This window comes from Diceros bicornis, chromosome 28 (assembly GCF_020826845.1).
Source record: "Diceros bicornis minor isolate mBicDic1 chromosome 28, mDicBic1.mat.cur, whole genome shotgun sequence".
Taxonomy (NCBI): Eukaryota; Metazoa; Chordata; class Mammalia; order Perissodactyla; family Rhinocerotidae; genus Diceros; species Diceros bicornis.
The window spans coordinates 11,098,778-11,116,671 of NC_080767.1; the positions used below are offsets into that span (position 1 = coordinate 11,098,778).

The 17,894-nt window shown below is 40.4% G+C and overlaps 2 protein-coding genes across 4 annotated transcripts; one reads left to right on the forward strand and one right to left on the reverse strand.

Annotated features, from left to right (window-relative positions):
* Positions 1-657: 657 nt before the first annotated feature.
* MRPL50 (mitochondrial ribosomal protein L50) lies at positions 658-3,910 on the reverse strand. Its single transcript, XM_058523665.1, has 2 exons — positions 3,819-3,910; positions 658-1,622 (listed from the first exon to the last, which is right to left on the reverse strand). Exons 1-2 carry the CDS (start codon positions 3,908-3,910, stop codon positions 1,241-1,243), a joined length of 474 nt encoding a protein of 157 aa, XP_058379648.1. The 3' UTR covers positions 658-1,240.
* A 307-nt stretch (positions 3,911-4,217) lies between these two features.
* On the forward strand, positions 4,218-16,183 carry ZNF189 (zinc finger protein 189). Of its 3 annotated transcripts, none has more exons than XM_058523667.1 (3): positions 4,218-4,510; positions 5,203-5,329; positions 13,422-16,183. In XM_058523667.1, the coding sequence occupies exons 1-3, from the start codon at positions 4,478-4,480 to the stop codon at positions 15,140-15,142; spliced, it is 1,881 nt and encodes a 626-aa protein (XP_058379650.1). In that variant the 5' UTR covers positions 4,218-4,477; the 3' UTR covers positions 15,143-16,183. The 3 variants fall into 3 exon arrangements, with proteins under 3 accessions (XP_058379650.1, XP_058379652.1, XP_058379651.1); XM_058523669.1 differs by having other exon boundaries at positions 5,248-5,329; XM_058523668.1 differs by having other exon boundaries at positions 4,219-4,510; positions 5,245-5,329.
* Positions 16,184-17,894: the final 1,711 nt, after the last annotated feature.

Sequence of the window (17,894 nt, forward strand, 5' to 3'; positions counted from 1 at the left end):
ACTCCAGACTTCTGAAGTTCTTAAACATAGGTTATTGAAAACCTGATTGTCTGCTGATGACATTTATAGGGCATGACTGTAGTGTAACTAATTTTTCTAATAAACATGCCAGACTTTAAATACCCAACTGATTTTTGCCCTCTTCAAAGAAGTCGCCCTGGGAAAAATAAATGAAATTTTCCTGTTTAAAACCTACCACTTTTTTTCACAATTATTAGAGTCAAGACATTCCCTCTCCCTGTCTCATTACTCTGTAGCCATATCTAAAATCTGATAAAAAACAATCTCTAATTTAATCACTTCCTCATTTAATCATTTTGTCATTTAAAACCATCTGGTAACTCGATATTTGAGTAATTTCCACAAATTAAGTAGACCAAAGTCTGCAAAGATTTACCACCCTAGTGGATACTCATAGGTACTCAAGGCCACTTTTAAAAATTACAGAAAAGATAAATGGTTTGAAATAAACACCATCTCCTTTGAAAAGAATATTCATTTAGATATAGAATCTGGTATATCTCTTATTTAAAATAAAAGTCAGCACTTAATAGTTGGCAAATATTCTAATTTTTTCATTTATAATATTTAAATTCAGGAAATGACAAGGCAGAAAAGCAGATTCCACCGTTAAAAAAATGAAAACACACAACACACTTCAAGAAATCTACTTTAATTCTGAAAGAGATTCATCCAGAATGAACAGTACCGTTTTCTACTATTTTTACTTGGGGGTAAAGCCAACAGTGAAACAACTTTCTATAACACACAATATAGATTTTTATGTTTCTTTTAAAATATCTCATCTACGTTTCCTTATTTGTATACGTACTATATATAATACCATCCTAGATTTAAGAGTCCTAACAAGATTAAAACTTTCTCTTGCATCTACTCTTCTATGCCTATGAAGAATAGAGACCACGTCTGAACATGTAATGGCTTCATATCTTAAATCCAAGTTAACTACAATGTTTTCCAGAGAAGAAAATTTTCATAAAATATTAATGACCTGATTCCATTAAAAAAACAAAAAAGTTTCAGCAAATGTGAAAAAAGAAAATCCTATTGTCAATTCATGATATGAGGGAACAAAAAGAGACAATGCATTCTCCCAGAGAAATAGTGGGTTTTGAGAACAGTCTGATAGCATTTCACACAGTAAAGTATCAAAAGGTCTGACAAGCCTCCTTGCTCAGAGGGAAACAAATGGCTTCAATGTGCTCCTCTTCCGAATTGCTCAGTAACCCCAAGCGATTTTCAAATTGGGAGGCAAATTACTGGCCATAAGTTCATCAAATTTAGATCTATCCTGAACAGGCACATTATAGAAATCAAGAACATCCCTGACCCTGCACATCTGGTAAAGCCTGGAGTTAGGCACTGCATGGCCCAAGTCATCAGCTAAACGTGCCAAGAAACTGAACTTCAGACGACCATCATCCAGGGAGACGTCCTGCCAATTGCTTGTAACAGATGAGCCAAAAATTTCTTTGACATGAGATTCCAAACGACTCTGGAGATCTTCAGGTGGTACGTATGTGCGGCTTCGTAAGGGTGGACACACCAGTATAGGTTCTTCCTTCACCTCTTCTATCTCAGCCACAACTGGCTTCTCTTTTCTGAAATGATCAAACAAATAGGTGAATCTTTAGTTCACCGCATTAACGAAGTTGACAAACACCAGACCCAATCTTGCCCATCAATCTAAATCAACAATTTGCACACTTACTACTCTTCTGGGCACTGTGAAGAGAAGAAAGAATAAGATAGGTCCCCGCCCTTGGAAGCTTATAGTTGAACTGAGCTGGCACAGGCAGAAAACAAAAGGTCGTTAGATTCTACACGCTCTAAGAATTCCCATGGATGGGTGAAGAAGGTAAGTTGTCTGTCCTCCAAGATCCAAACCCAATCTACCTCAGTAACCTCATCTCCCTCTAATCTATATATACTCTATGCGCTACCCAAACTAAACTACATTCTGTTTCCCACTTTCCTGATGTTGCGTGTTAGCTCAGGTAATATCCTGTCTGAAATGCCTCTCATCTCCACCTACTTCTGACTTATCCTTTAAGTCCTAGGACAAAACTATTCTCTTCCAAGAAGCTTTACTTGATTTCCCCAATCAAATGTAACTGCAAGTTCCTCTGATCTCCTATAGCACTTTATATCGCTCTCAGGGCATGTCGCATCCTACCTGAGTTTTTATTTTATTTACACTCTACTTCTCTTACTAGATCAGGGTTTCTCAACCCAAACGTTATTGACATTTTGGACCAGATAATTCTTTGTTGTGAGGGGCTGTCCTGTTCTCAGCAGGATGCTTAGCAGCCTCCCGGGCCTCTACCCACTAAATGCCAGTAGCACTCCTGTCCTCCAGTCATGATAACCAAAACACATGGTCAAATGTCCCCTGGTGGGCAAAAATGTCCCCAGTGAAGAACCACTGTGCCAGATTATAAAGTTCTGAATACAGAGACCTCTTTTACTGATTTTGAGGTCTTTGGAAAACTGCTTGAATAACTACTGTTGAGTACATGGGCCAACGTGACGGAATCTGCCTGATACACTATTTCAGCGCTTAATGAAATATTTGTTTTCCAAGGAGCTGGCATCTGATCAGGATCGGGCATCCCTAAAAACTGGAGTCACCAGAAATGAACGATGTCTGGCCAAGAATATGGTTTGTAATGCTGTTCCTCTTTGTCTACTCAAAGACTCTTCCAGAAATTTATCCCTCTTTCTGCACCAATTCTTTATCAATTTCTCCCATCTACTAGAGTATTCCCAGGGCACACAATATACTGTAATGTCTTCCATCTTTAAAGAAAAAAATTCCCCATGGACTCCATGTTCCCTTTCAGCTTCCTTTACAAGAAAACTCCTCAAAAGAGTTGTCTGTACTTGTCTCTACTTCCTCACCTTTCATTTTCTCCTTAAACTACTCCAGTCACATCTCATCAGAATGAAGTATAATCCATTCCTTCCATCTCAGTCATCTCTTAAACTGCTCTAGTTTTCTTCGTAATTTACCACTTTCAGAAATTATACTCTACGTTTGTTCATTTTTTCCTCCACCAGAACCTAAGCTCTATGAGGACAAAGATTAGGTCTGTCTCATTAACAACTGTATCCCTAACACCTAGACACCTAGTTTATAGCAGACACTACAGATATTTGCTGAATGAGTGAATGGAACAAATTTGAAGGAGGTTCGAGAGATAATAACAAATACTAACCAAAAAAGACGGGAAGCTGAAAAATACCTGAGCCGATAACAAAAATCCTTCTGGACTAAAGGAGTTTTTGTCTGAAAGCTGAGGGCATACATTGTTCCCTGAGGTTCCCACAGATTTTGATGTCCTAACACTATCTGAGGCAAACAGGTTTACCTTCAAAAGATTCCACATGGTGCTGTGGGATAAGCAGCGGATGGGGAGTTAAGAGACCTGGATTGTAGATCCAGCTGTGCCATAACTTGCTCTGTGACTTTTAGCAAAATACTTCTGTGGGGCCTCAGTTTCCTCACACGTCAGAGTGCTTAAGCTCTGAGAAGGGACTTTGCTTCCGCTGCGTCCTACTTAGGAAGATGCTGGGCCGCAGTAGGGGTGTAAGCACTATCTGTCGGGTGACTTAACGAATGAACAAACGAACAAAATGAGGAGGCTGCACTTCATCTCTGAATCTTAGAGATCTCTGCACTCAGAACCCTAACGCACTTTCTCACAACACTCCTTTATGAATTCGTCCCCTTACCCTGCTCAGTTTGTCTCCTTACTTTCCATGAACGTGACCCACCGTCTACCTTTCCGCTTTACCTGAATCGAGACCAAAATTCTCTGCGCGGCGCCCCTGAGACTATCCACGAGACGCCTCTTCGGGTAACGCCGGACACCCACAGCGCCGCCATCTCCGAGGGGAGTTACGGATCAGAGCTCCGCCCTCAGCCAGCAGTGACGCGCCAACACTAGCCAATCGGGTGTAAGCTTAGTGGCAGGTGTTCCCTTTTTCTTGACTCACCAGCGGCTCCCTCTCCCTTTGCACGCCGGGAAATGTAGTCCGGTAGCCATTGCCGGCGGAGGCTGGACCGAGGCTCTCTCTCAGAGCATGACGGGAGTTGTAGTTTGGGGGCGTCCCGGGAAGGTTCCGGGTGACGCCTTCTGGTCCGGGAGCGGGCGGTCATAAAGCTCCTTGGCTGAAAGGAGGAGGAACTGGCAACGGGGAGGAGGTTCCAGCAAGGCCTAGGAGGCTGCGTAGCCAGGCAGGGGAGGGGGTTTGGAGTTGGGGGGCGGCCAAATAGTGCGTGTGGTATGCTGCTGGGGTCGTGACCGCTCGGGGACCGAGGCAGGACCTGGCCAGACCCATTCTGGAGGCCTCGCCTTCGTCGGGCCTTTTCTCCACCGGCCGGGTAGGCCTCACCGGAGGCTCCTTTGCGTGCGGCCGCCCCGGGTTCCTGCCCTGATTTTCTGTCCGGGAGATGGCTTCCCCGAGCCCCCCGCCGGAGCCAAAGGTAAGTCGCCCCTCCGGGTATCCCCGTTCTGTCGCCGCTACCGCGCTAGGCCGCGCCACCGCCCCCCGACCGTGGTCTCTAGGGCCAGCGCCGTGCAAGGAAGTACCCCCTAGTGTCCTGGGGTGCGGTTCGCCACCAGACTGCCCACTGGCTCCTTTTTTTCAAGAGCGACTTGATAAGTCAGCTGGAGAAAATTAGTAATGTTCCAAACTAGTGATCTCATTTGAGTTCTTGCAGGTAAGGCATCATTTTTGACCCTCCCCTGTGTCTTCTGTGCCTATCACGATGCCTGGACCCAAGGTAGGCGCTTAGAGAACTTAATGGACTTGAATTGAATAGGGTCTCAAGCCAGTGTGAATAGAGAGTTGGAGCGGGGCACTGAGGTGTAGGAAGCTTGGGGAGGCCTTGGGGCAGCTTACTAAAATAAAGATATTAGGGCATGATTATTAAACCAGAAAAGCCTTAGCCTGAATCCCCTCATTACCGAGAACAAGGATCCAGCTCAGTTATCCTCTAGTTCGAGGTGCCGGGCTGTTACAGTCGGTTCCCTGAATTGGGCTCCATTTGGAACTCGTAGTTACCGTGTTCCTCCTAGCCTACCCGGCCCTGATGAGTGATTGCTTCTGCTACTTTCAGTGGTAGAATTGTCCTTGAGACAACAGGAACTGACTACAGAAATCATACTATTTCAGGGGTTGCTGACATTTGAGGATGTGGCTGTGTTTTTTACCCAGGAGGAGTGGGATTATCTGGATCCAGCTCAGAGAAGCCTGTATAAAGATGTCATGATGGAGAATTATGGAAACCTGGTCTCACTGGGTAAGAACCTGCTGTTTCTCTGATTGAAATACCTAAGAGGCTGTTAGAATTGAAACTCTGAGGATGCTTGGACCAGTACCAGTACCCAAACTGCTTTGTTCCGAAGTTCTGATTCAACCCTTTCAGCTGTTGTTTCCATAACTCTCACCCTAGCATCCTTGCAATAACCAAAATACCAGCTTTTCTGGCTTCCTGTCTTCACAATCTCATTCCCATATTGCTCTGTTCTTTCCCTTCTAGCTCTTCCTCCCACGGCTTTCCTCCCACCCCTTTTCACTCTGCCTTCTGGAGCCCCTGTTCCTCTTCACATAATGTTCCTTACCCCTCCTGGCCTTAACTGAAACCTGGCAGTTTCCCAAGGACACCACTTCTCTGGCAGGGGCTGCTTATTCTCCCATATCCTCTTCCTTCCCCACCCTTTGTCTCAAGGCTGGAAGGGAGAAGTTATTGTTCTCCCAGCTTTTCAGTGCTATTCTCAAATCGTTAGTTTTTCACCTTGAAACAAAATCTTTCTCCTTTGAGGCCTCAGCAGTCTTATTCTACTCATTCAATTCCTTGTCACTGTCGTCTGTCAACTTTTTTTTGGTCCCTCACCTAGACTTTGTCATGTGTTCCAGAGTCTTCTCTATGCTAACCCACACCATCGAGGATGCAGTCATTCCTTAAGCCTCACTGTACCTTAACTGTATTGTCTTCAGGGACCCTGCTTTTCATTTTTATTCAACAACTCACATCAATGAGCATACCCCTCAATTTTGTCATTTTGTTTAAGGCAAATCTTAAACCCCAATATTTTATTCTTTGATCAGTTATTCGTGCAATAGGTATTTATTTACTGTAACTAAACAAAGGTCACCAAAACAGACATGATCTCTGCTCACGTGGACCTTACTATAATTTCTTACCTTTCCTCCTCTCCTACTCCTTTCCTACTTTCATTCTTAATGATGTTTCCTCTTCCTTGACTTCTCTAGTTTTTTTTCCAGGCTATCCATATCCATCTCTTCCTGACTTTGCCTCCTCATCTAATCCATGGAGCTATATATGAATTATCACCAGCATGCTCTCTTGCCACCTTGTTGTTAGGCTCTACCCATTCTGTAAACTTGAAATCCTGTATTGGTTGTAAAATCTGCCTTTTCTTTTCTCCTACCTGAGTTGCTAAACACAGCAGGAGAAATGCATTAACCGAGAGGATTGATGCCCTGTATCTATGCCTGGCTTTTCTTCTAGTTTCCACTGGCTTTTTACATCTCAGCAAATTTCTTATCTTTGATTTGCTCAATCTTCTGTTCCTTTTGGTGACTATTCTAAAAACTCAAGGTTTTCCTTGGGTCTGTCACTCAGTAGTGGACCTTACCTTCTGCTTCACAGAGAAGATAGAGGCCACTAGACATGAACTCTCCACTTTTCTGCCCCTCATCTGCCCACTTAAGGCTGCTCCTTTCTTCTCACATCTCCAAGAACTTGTTTATCAGTCGTCTTTTTTTTTTGCTTTATAGCTTCAGTCACTATTCCTTCCCCCCTGGTACCTTTATTCTGGTGATAGGCATGTTCATGGCTTTTCCACTTGGGGAAAGGAGGGGAGAAAGAAAAAACCTCTTCTTGGAGCCACAGTCTCCCTCTTGCTGCTCACTGTAGCCTGCTACTTGTTCTCTTCACAGCCCAAGTTTTTGTAAGAGTAGTTAATGTGTGGTCTGTACTTCTTTACCTCCCATTATCTCTAGATCCCTTTTCTTGCCTCTGCCACTCCCCTTAAATTGTTTAAAATTGGTCCGTAATAACCCAGTTGTCAAATGCAGTAGACTCTTCTTGGAACTTATTTTATCCCACCTCTCTATAGATATTTGAAACTCTTTATTGCTCCCTCCCCTTGTCTTGCATTCTCAGACTTCCTCTCAGTCTATATACTTCATTGGTGGACCTTATCTACACTTGGGTCATCAGCTACCACTATATGATGTAAGTCCCAAATCTTTACCTCCACCTAAGAGAGACAGTATGGAGCCTGACTGCCTAAGTGAGAATCCTGTTTCCGCCGCTTAGCCTTTGTGACCATGGGTGAATTACTTAACCCTTCTATGCCTGTTTCTTTTTTTATAAAGTGAGAATAGTAATAGCACTTAACCTCTTAGGGTTATTGTGAGCATTAACTGAGTTAATATATGTAAAGCACTTAGAACACTGACTAACATGTAGTAAGTGCAATATAAATGTTGATGGCTATCATCATCATTGTCATTATCTTCTCTGTTGAGCTCCAAATTCCTGGTCATCTCCTTTTGAAGACCATATAAGCAACTCACACCTGGAAAATCTCACATAATCCATGAAAATCTCAAGGGCCTCCCCTTCAGAATTACGCACTCCTTTCTCTGTGCTACCTGTATACACTTCCATTGTTGAATTTGTCACACTGCTATAATCATTTATGTTACTTCTCTAACCAGACTGATCTCCATGAGAACAGTAACTATATCTTTTTCATTTGATTTCTCTAGCACTTAGTACAGAGCAGGCATATATTATATGCTTCTTAAATATTTGTGTGACTGAATGGCTATACTTAAGACTCAATGCCTCTTGACTAGACTATTGCATTAGCCCATAAACTCGCCCCTTGCCACCAGTCTCCCTTTCTTTTAATATATGCTCTTTACTGCCCCCAAAGTGATTTTGTGTTAGTTAACTACTTACAACTTCTGTTGATCCTTGATAGTTTAAAAGATAAAAATCTTAATTTCTTGTTCTACATACTAAGACCTCCCTATATAGTCCCTGCCTAGCTTTCTAGCTTCATCTATTATTTTCTACACGTTACTTCAATCTTCAGCCATATCAGCTGCTGATTTTTTTTTTCAATATGCCATGGTATTTCTGAGTCACTGCCAGCTTTATCCACACATATGGTATCCTGGTTGATAGAACCGGGCAAATGCCCAGCCTTGCCTGTCCCCAGTACTGCAGAATGTGAGTTCCATATGGACAAAGGTGTGGCAGTGAGCCCATCTGTGATCTACTTTCAGGCTCTTTTCTTTATTTTAGCTGAAATACAGCTTTTCATCAGTTATCATTTCTCCCTCTACAATCTTTGCATCCTTCTCTATAGACTGTGTCTCCATCCCCTTGATGAGAGATCATGATTATGCAACTGTTGCAACGTAATGTTTTCCTCCACTTCATCTTGTTGCTTTACTTGACACAACTCTCTTCTAGCTTTATAATTTTGGCTTTTTATTTATACCTTTCATTTTCATGCTGATTTTTCTTTAAAAACTTTAATAGCTACATTGATGATACAGCTTGTAGCTTGATCTCTCAGTTCTTGATTTTTCAGTTCTTTCAACTGAAACCAACTTCTTCAGTTTTAGTGACTTCCCTTCAGTCTGCCTGAGCCATATGGGACTTTGACAGGATTGAGAATTGTTGTACCTACAAAACCTTAAACTCATTATTTCTTTTCTTTGATTATAGTCTCTCGTTGCTTATTTGTTCAACCACTCATTCATTCAATAAATTATCAAGCACTGTGCTAGCCCTAGAAATACAAGTTCTTCCCTATTCTCTCATTATTTTACCAAGAAAACTGTTCTTTGTATACTCTGTTGGATAGCAGGGTTGGCAGCTATGGTCCACAGGAAAGATCTGGCCCACTGCCTGTTTTTGTAAATAAAGTTTTATTGGAACATGGACATGCCCATTCCTTTCTGTATTATCTGTGACTACTCTCATGCTACAGTGACAGAGTTGAGTAGTTACAGCAGAGACCATATGGCTCACAAAACCAAAAATATTTGTTGTCTGGCCCTTTTTAGGAAATAAGTGCGAATTCCTGTTCTGTCCTAAAGTTCAGCCACTTGTACTTTACCATTTTCTTGCCTTCTCTCTCTCCCTTCGGCTACCATATTATTAAAACTGATTAAAGATTATAGAAATCAACTCAAGTTAGCTTAAGCCAACAAGAGAAGTTATTTTAGGGACAGAGATGGCTCATGGAATATATGAGCAGGATTGCAACTGGACATCAGAAGAGGACTGAAACCAGAAATTGGATCACTCTCTGGAAGTCAGGAATTAACTCTTTTTACTCTGTTTGTTTCTCCTTTGCAGACTAGTCTTTCTCCCTTGTGTCCACATACTTCTGTTCCTTTAGCTTCTGAGTTGATAGGTACAATTCTGGTCACATTCAGAATAACTAGAAATTTCAGTTTCAATTCCAAATTACTGGGAGAGATGCACTTTGAGTCTACTGTCTGTTCTAGACAAATTAGCTATGATCACAAGATGGGAACATATGCATTGCAAAGATCTCAGGAAGTGATTATAGCTACCAAGCCCGGCTATAATGGATAGTCATTTCTAGGTTCTTCTGTGTGGAAGACTGGACTCACTTCTTTTCTTTACCTCTCTGTTTGACCTATTTATTTTCATGCCAGTTCCTCTCTGCTTTATTTACTTTAGCATTATATTACATCGTATGTCTGGTAAGAGAAGTCATTCTTCTATATTCTTTTTCAGGATATACTTAACTAGTTTTCTGCATGTTTCCAATTGAAATTTAGATTCATTGGGGTTTATTGATTGGTTCCTAGGATTTTGATTGGAATACAGGGAGGTCAATAGATTGGTTTGGGAAGAATTAAAGTCCTTACAATAGTGAATCCCTTTAGCAATTTGGTTGACTCTATTTAACTGCCTTATGTCCTTCAGAAAAAGATTATGATTATTTTAATGAATCTTGCACATTTCTTGTTAGATTTATTCCTTTATGATTTTTATTATCATGAAGAGCGTGTTTTATTTTTCGGTACTATTTATTAACTGGTTATTCTTGGTAGTAAGAACCAGTATTTATTTTATATATTAGTCTTGTTGTTGCTATTGTATTTCATTTAATTCTTTTAGGAATTTTTGATAGAAATTCGTACTGTCTGCAAATAATGATAATTTTATCTTTGTCCTTTGAGTAAAACCCCTGGAACAATGTCTACTGAGTAAACATTGTGAACAGACTTCTCCTTCTCACAGGGAATTTATAATCCAATGGAAGAGACAAACACAAACAGTTAAAAGTGCAGTGTAATAATAGCTATAATGCAGTTACGGACAAGGGCTGATGATGAAAAACAGAACACCTAAATCTATCTAGTGGACTTAGTGAAGGCTTTGTAGAGGAACTGTTGCTTTGAATTGAGTCTTAAAGAGAAACCAAGAATTTGCCAGGTAAACAATGTTAGGGGACATTTAGTAAACAAGATATGCAGAGAAATGGCATAAAAGACTATAACACAGGCAATTTGCCCACTTAAAGTGTGAGGGAGTGGGTAGGAGCGTGAATTGAGGCTTAGAGACTGTCATGAAGTGCTAAGTATCATAGTGTAAAGAGCTTTGATTTGATCTTATGGGTGATGGAGTGCTAGTGAATCTACAGGTGGTGACATGACTAGAATTCCATTTTGGGAAGATCTCTCTGGATTCAGTGAAGTAGATGTAGTATGGGGACAGCCTTAAGATCTGAGCTAAGGATTATTAGATGGCTTTTGCAATAATCCAGGGAAAACATAGAAAGAAGGTAGATGTTAGAGAGTAGAATCATTGATTTTGCTGATAGATTTCTTCTAACAGTAAGAAAAAGGAAGAAATCTAGGATGATTTCCTGCTTTGGGACTTGAGGGTAATGGATGATGATGCCTCTCAAGAGAAGATGATTAGAGGTGGAGACAGACGTGACAGCAGATGACGATGATGATGTTAATTGTGAACCCTTTTTGAGACATCTCTCGGTGCTATTCAGAGAGTGTGTATATAGGGCAAGATAAGGATGTAAACATGAGTAACAATAACCTTAAACAGTTGACAAAGGAAGAGAAATACATGAGGGAAATGCAGTATAGAAAAGGCCAGAGAAGAAGTAGGGAGGGAGCTAGAAGAATATAATAGCATAGAAACCAAAAACTGTCAAGAAATGGGAGTAGTCAACAGTGTCAGATGCTGCTGAGTAAAATAAGGACCGAAAAATGTCCATTGTATTTGTTATTCGAAAGTCATTGGTGATATAATGAGAAGTTTCTCTAGATGCTAGAAACAGAAACTAGATTTCACAGTAGATTGTAGAACAGATTGAATGGGAAGAGGTTGGGCACGGAAAATATAGGAAATGGAGAGCTGCAGTGTTAAGATTTTTTTCAAAGCTTGGATTTCATCAAGAGAAGGATTTCAGGTTCAAGATAAAGTTGAGCATACTTGTATTTTGGTAGGACATGTCAATGGAGAATGCAGATTGAAGAAAGAGGAAAAAATGGTAATAATTGACAAAGCGTTCAGTGGCAAGTGGAATCAAGAGAGGGTAGATAGCATTAGCCTTGGATAGGAATGGGATATATCTTCATATACCACTACAGATAATTTTATAGGTAGGGGGCAGAAAGTTGAGAGAGTTCTCTCATCTTTTTTTATTGTGTGAAAGAAAATACAGTCCACTGAAAGTGGATTTAAGAGAGAACACTGTAAATATAGCGACGCTCCACATAATGACCTTTCAGTCAACAACAGACCTCATATATGATTGTAGTTCCATAAGATTGGTACCATGTAGCCTAGCCGTGTAGTAGGCTGTACCATCTAGGTTTGTGTAAGTACACGTTATGATGTTCACACAATGGCGAAATTGCCTAATGACATATTTCTCAGAATGTATCCTCATCGTTAAGCGACGCGTGACTGTAACCTACGTAGAAATAAAGTTTCTACTAGTTTCTTTGGGGAATAAGAGAAGTGTTTTTTTGGAGTAAAATAACTTAATGACTGGTTTGAAGTAAATAAAAAGAAAATTCAAAGATGACTCCACGGTTAGAAGACTAGAAAATTGAGAAAAAAGAGGAAATCTGAAAAAGGGAATTGTGTAGGGCCAAATATAAATTTGGTAGTGATAGAATTTTCTAGTGAAGTTATCGAACAGGCAGCAAGAGAGAGAAAATCAGGAAAGAAGTCAGAGGCATACTTAAGTGTCCTATATGCCACTCTGTTACGTCATAGACTGTTACGTTATCTTTCCTCCAACACATGCAGGATTTTCATTTTTCGGATGTCATACAGACTCTCAGTTGGAATTGGATGGTTCCAACTCGGGTCTTACATTTTTAGAGGAGTGAGAATCATGTATACTTGAAGAATGTGGTATGATTTGTGGTAGGTGAAGTGGTAAGCTACTGCAGACTTCTCTGTTCCTATGTTTCTTCCATTAGTTCTAACCATGTTCCTTTATATTTATTTTATTCTGTTTTTCTTTATCATAGACTCCATGTCATTCAACCCATTATTTTTTTTAAGCCATTTTGTCTCTTCATATAGGAGCTGCTTTACTTAATATTCTCTTTATCATATTATTTTCTTTCTTTGTCATATTATTTTCATTCTCCATTTGTATTTGTCATCCATTACATTTGGTAGAAGGCTTCATGTCTTATCTCTGAATCCTGGATCATTACACGATGCCTGGAATACTTTTGATCACAATAAGTTCTTGTTAATGAATGAATTGTTGCGTCCCCTGGTTTTCGTCTTCATGCTCCTCAGCATCATTTTATGTGTTCCTTTATGTCACTTATTTGGTGTACTCACATTCCGATAATGCTGTCTCATCCTAAATTTTCCTGTACCTACTGTTTTCTTCCCATGTTATTCTTTCTTCCTTGATAGATTGGTTCATCCTACCACTACTTGTCTTTATTTCTTTGTTTGCCCATTTTACCTTGCATGATTCACTGTTGATTTATCAGCCCTTCGTCCCAACTCTACTTTCTCCTACTGACTCCTTCTTTGCCTGGTAAACACTCTTTTCATACCCCTTCTCCAAGAAAAACATTTCATCTCATCAGATAACTAATACTAAATATTTATATAGCTTGTACTCTTTGCCAGGTACTGTTCTAAATGCTTTATGTATATGAACTAATTTAATCCTCACAACAATACTGTGAGGTAGTAAACTACATTTTATAGACATAATAGATTAATTTATCTTTTTTCTGAAAATTTATCCTTGCTAGCAAAGAGCTTGGCTGATGTTTCTGTTTTCTTTGTATTATTCCAGATGTTTTGAACAGAGATAAGGATGAGGAGCCAACTGTGAAACAAGAAATTGAGGAAATTGAGGAAGAAGTGGAACCACAGGGTGTAATAGTTACAAGAATCAAAAGTGAAATTGACCAGGATCCCATGGGTAGAGAAACCTTTGAACTTGTTGGTAGGTTAGATAAACAAAGAGGAATCTTCTTATGGGAAATTCCAAGGGAATCTTTGACCCAGGAACAGAGAACGTTCAGAGGAAACACTAATATTATCCATAAGAGACCAAACTCAGAAGAGAAATGCCATAAATGTGAAGAATGTGGAAAGGGTTTTGTCCGCAAGGCCCATTTCATTCAACATCAAAGGGTCCATACTGGTGAGAAACCTTTTCAATGCAACGAATGTGGGAAAAGTTTTAGTCGCAGTTCATTTGTTATTGAACATCAGAGAATTCACACTGGGGAAAGGCCCTATGAGTGTAATTACTGTGGAAAAACCTTTAGCGTGAGCTCAACCCTTATTAGACATCAAAGAATCCACACTGGAGAGAGACCGTATCAGTGTAATCAGTGCAAACAGAGCTTCAGCCAGAGAAGGAGCCTTGTTAAACATCAAAGGATTCACACAGGTGAGAAACCCCATAAATGTAGTGACTGTGGAAAAGCCTTCAGTTGGAAGTCACACCTCATTGAACATCAGAGAACTCACACTGGTGAGAAACCCTATCACTGTACCAAATGTAAGAAAAGCTTTAGTCGAAATTCATTGCTTGTTGAACATCAGAGAATTCACACTGGGGAAAGACCCCATAAATGTGGTGAATGTGGGAAAGCCTTTAGATTAAGTACATACCTTATACAACATCAAAAAATCCACACTGGTGAGAAGCCTTTTCTTTGTATTGAATGTGGAAAAAGCTTCAGTCGGAGCTCGTTCCTTATTGAACATCAGAGGATCCATACGGGAGAAAGACCTTATCAATGCAAAGAGTGCGGGAAAAGCTTCAGTCAGCTTTGCAACCTTACTCGTCATCAGAGAATTCACACAGGAGACAAACCCCATAAATGTGAGGAATGTGGAAAAGCCTTTAGTAGAAGCTCAGGTCTTATTCAGCATCAGCGAATCCACACCAGAGAGAAGACTTATTCATACAATGAAACTAAGGGAAGTTTTGATCCAAATTGTAGTCTTGTTATACAGCAGGAAGTCCATCCCAAGGAAAAATCTTATAAATGTGATGAATGTGGGAAAACTTTTAGTGTCAGTGCTCATCTTGTACAACATCAAAGAATCCACACTGGTGAAAAGCCCTACCTATGTACTGTATGTGGGAAAAGCTTCAGTCGGAGCTCATTTCTTATTGAACATCAGAGAATCCACACTGGTGAGAGACCCTATCTGTGCAGACAGTGTGGCAAAAGCTTTAGTCAGCTTTGTAATCTGATTCGACATCAGGGTGTTCACACAGGTAATAAACCCCATAAATGTGATGAATGTGGGAAGGCCTTTAGCCGGAACTCAGGCCTTATTCAGCATCAGAGAATACACACGGGAGAGAAACCTTACAAGTGTGAGAAGTGTGACAAAAGTTTTAGTCAACAGCGCAGCCTTGTCAACCATCAGAAGATCCATGCAGAGGTGAAAACCCCAGAAGCCCATGAATGTGATGCTTGTGGCGAAGCCTTCAATTGCCGCATATCTCTTATTCAGCATCAAAAATTGCACACTATGTGGATGCAGTAAATGTAGAGAAGTTTTGAAGCTTAGTTTGACTTGAGACTGGCTACCCAAGTTTGGGTAGGCTCAGCATGCCTCAGGTTTAGTGATAAAGCAAATTCTCCTTGGCCTCAGGCAAATGGTTTCTCAAGATTCTGTGAATAGTGATCAACTGTCCTCAGGCAATTGAAGACTTCCATTACTCTCTGTTTTGACGATCGTAGAGAAAGACTCAGTAATTTATCTAAGCATCTTTCTTTAACAGATCTTTCAGGAGAGGTTAAATCCAGGCTCAGAGCACTTGGTTATAATTAATAAAAGGAGAAGGACAAAGTTGCATTGGTACAAGGGAGCTGGAAGCAGCTGATGTTAGAAAACTAGAATAATTATTCGAAGAGTTCTCTGCCACCATCCTGTATGGTGGGTCTTTCAGTTCTGTGATATGTTTGGCTGTGCATGCCAAAGTCCGGTAATTAATCATATGATTAAGTTTTCAAGGAAACAAAGTCCAAATGTTTATTTTTTGGAAACTGGTATCCACAGTTTTTGTTGTTGTTTAAGAAAGCCAATTGTTTGGCATGTGGGTGAAAGAAAGGCAGTTCCAATGCCTTGTGGTTGCCAGATCTTTAAAATGAGTGGACCATTAATTTTACATGTAAAGATTGAGTAATGAACAAACCTAGCAAAGGTGTTAGCAAGGAAGCTTTGGGAGTGCCTTTTTTTTTTTCAAGATGGGCCCAAAAAGGTGGAAGAAGACACTGTTCTTTTGGTGCCCTGCCATCTGTGAAAGATATTTGTAGTCCTATACAAATAATCATTTTCCTCCACTACCAGTAGCATGTGAAAGTGTACATATTTTGATTACCAAGAATTGGGAATAAAAAGACCTGAAGTCTATGCTAGGAAGCTGAGATATTTTGGTATTGCTTTGGTTTTTATGGTAACTAGACTTTGCATGCAATTTTAAAATCCTTATTTCTGGCTCTAGGGCTTCCCTTAGTTAATGGTTATTATAAACTTATTAATTCATCTGTTTTAATAATTAAACCTGTTTTGTTTTTTGCTTTGTGTAAGAGTTCTTTGTTATTTTAGTATAAAATCTATCCTGTCAAATATGTTACTGCTTTTAAAAATTAGAATCAAGGATTTAAAGGAAGTTGCTCTCACTTCTTGTACCAATGACTAATTACGTTTTCTAGGATAGTTCAATTAAGGTTAAGTCCAGGTTCTTTAGTTTGTGAGTACACAATGCCAAGTCACCAGAACCCTGTAATTCTAACTTCCTAATTGAGCAAAATATCTCCCTTTCTCCTGTGCCTTAGACATTCTAAGCATCACCTCCAAATTTTCACCTTCCTGTCTCTGAGTATGTGTGTGTGTGCACGTGTAAATGTGGATGTTACGGTACATGTGTAGAAATGTACCTCTGTGTGCACTCCCTTATTCTAATTAGGTACTCCTAGTTACCATACAGCTAACTTCAAAACAGAGTTTGTAGCCCAATTAAAATTACAAAAAAAGAGAAGTAACTGAAAATGCACTTGATTCCTCAATAAAATTATCCTGCCCTAAATCTCCCCAGTTTTACTTATTCTACACCTATGGTTCCCAGGCCAAGGTCTCAGCTAAAAATGAGGTTCTTAGACCTCAGTATTTTGAAAAACCTAATGAAAGGTGTGTGTTTTCACTGCATGCACATTAAAACATTGCTTTGCTTTCTGCTGGAATTGCATCTGTTTCATGTATGGTTATCTTGCTTAGCAGAAGCTGGCTTTGTTGACCTCATTGTAATTTGGCGCCATGGTCATATGAGATATTCCTATTAAAATTACATAGTTTTTAACATTCTTGGATGTGAATCTGGAGCAACAGCTGAAAACTAGCAGTGAAACAATTCTTGACTATATTTACAATTCCTTGCTTATAAAAAGCATAGCCAAAAAGGTGAGTTTTTTTTTTTTTTTGTGAGGAAGATCAGCCCTGAGCTAACATCCATGCTAATCCTCCTCTTTTTGCTGAGGAAGACCAGCTCTGAGCTAACATCTATTGCCAATCCTCCTCCTTTTTTTCCCCCCAAAGCCCCAGTAGATAGTTGTACGTCATAGTTGCACATCCTTCTAGTTGCTGTATGTGGGACGCGGCCACAGCATGGCTGGAGAAGCGGTGTGTTGGTGCGCGCCCAGCATCTGAACCCCGGGCTGCCAGTAGCGGAGCGCGTGCACTTAACCACTAAGCCACGAGGTCGGCCCAGGGTGACTATTTTTAAAGCAAGTTCATTGCACTATTCACTGTTGTTTGCCAAGGAAATGACAGAAGTATGGAGAGGGCTTTAGAGAGGGATATGAAGTGCCTAGAAGAGGAGGGAAGGAGAAAGTTAAATATTAAAAGAGGAGGTGATGCTTAAGAGGAGACTAAAAGATGAGTATCAGGAAAGATGATTAGTGTCTGAAGATGGGGAGTTGCGGGAGGACCTGGTAGCTACAGGGTGAACTCCCAGTTGCTCCGTGACAAGAACGTGGCAGGAGGTAAGGCTGCCAGCAAACAAGTGCAGAACAAGCGAGTTGTCATGCTCAAGAGAGAGGACTTGGCTCTTTTGCCTAAAATTCTGTGGTAATGTTTTCCTTATATTTAGGTATGTTGTATGTGTGTGGAAAGGGCACATATTTGAAGTGTGCAACTCTGAATTTTCCAAACTAAACAGGAAACTGGCACGGCTTAAGAAACATCACTGGTACCCCAGAAACTCCCCTTGTGTACCTTTGCAAATACTGCACGGACA

Excerpts from the sequence above, each read along its gene's own strand:
- ZNF189 (XM_058523667.1), top strand. The coding sequence starts at position 4,478 with ATGGCTTCCCCGAGCCCCCCGCCGGAGCCAAAG. Across the intron at positions 4,511-5,202 it reads GCCCCCCGCCGGAGCCAAAG|GGGTTGCTGACATTTGAGGA; the intron begins GTAAGTCGCCCC and ends ATACTATTTCAG. Across the intron at positions 5,330-13,421 it reads TGGAAACCTGGTCTCACTGG|ATGTTTTGAACAGAGATAAG; the intron begins GTAAGAACCTGC and ends GTATTATTCCAG.
- MRPL50 (XM_058523665.1), bottom strand. The coding sequence starts at position 3,910 with ATGGCGGCGCTGTGGGTGTCCGGCGTTACCCGAAGAGGCGTCTCGTGG. Across the intron at positions 1,623-3,818 it reads GAATTTTGGTCTCGATTCAG|AAAAGAGAAGCCAGTTGTGG; the intron begins GTAAAGCGGAAA and ends TGATCATTTCAG.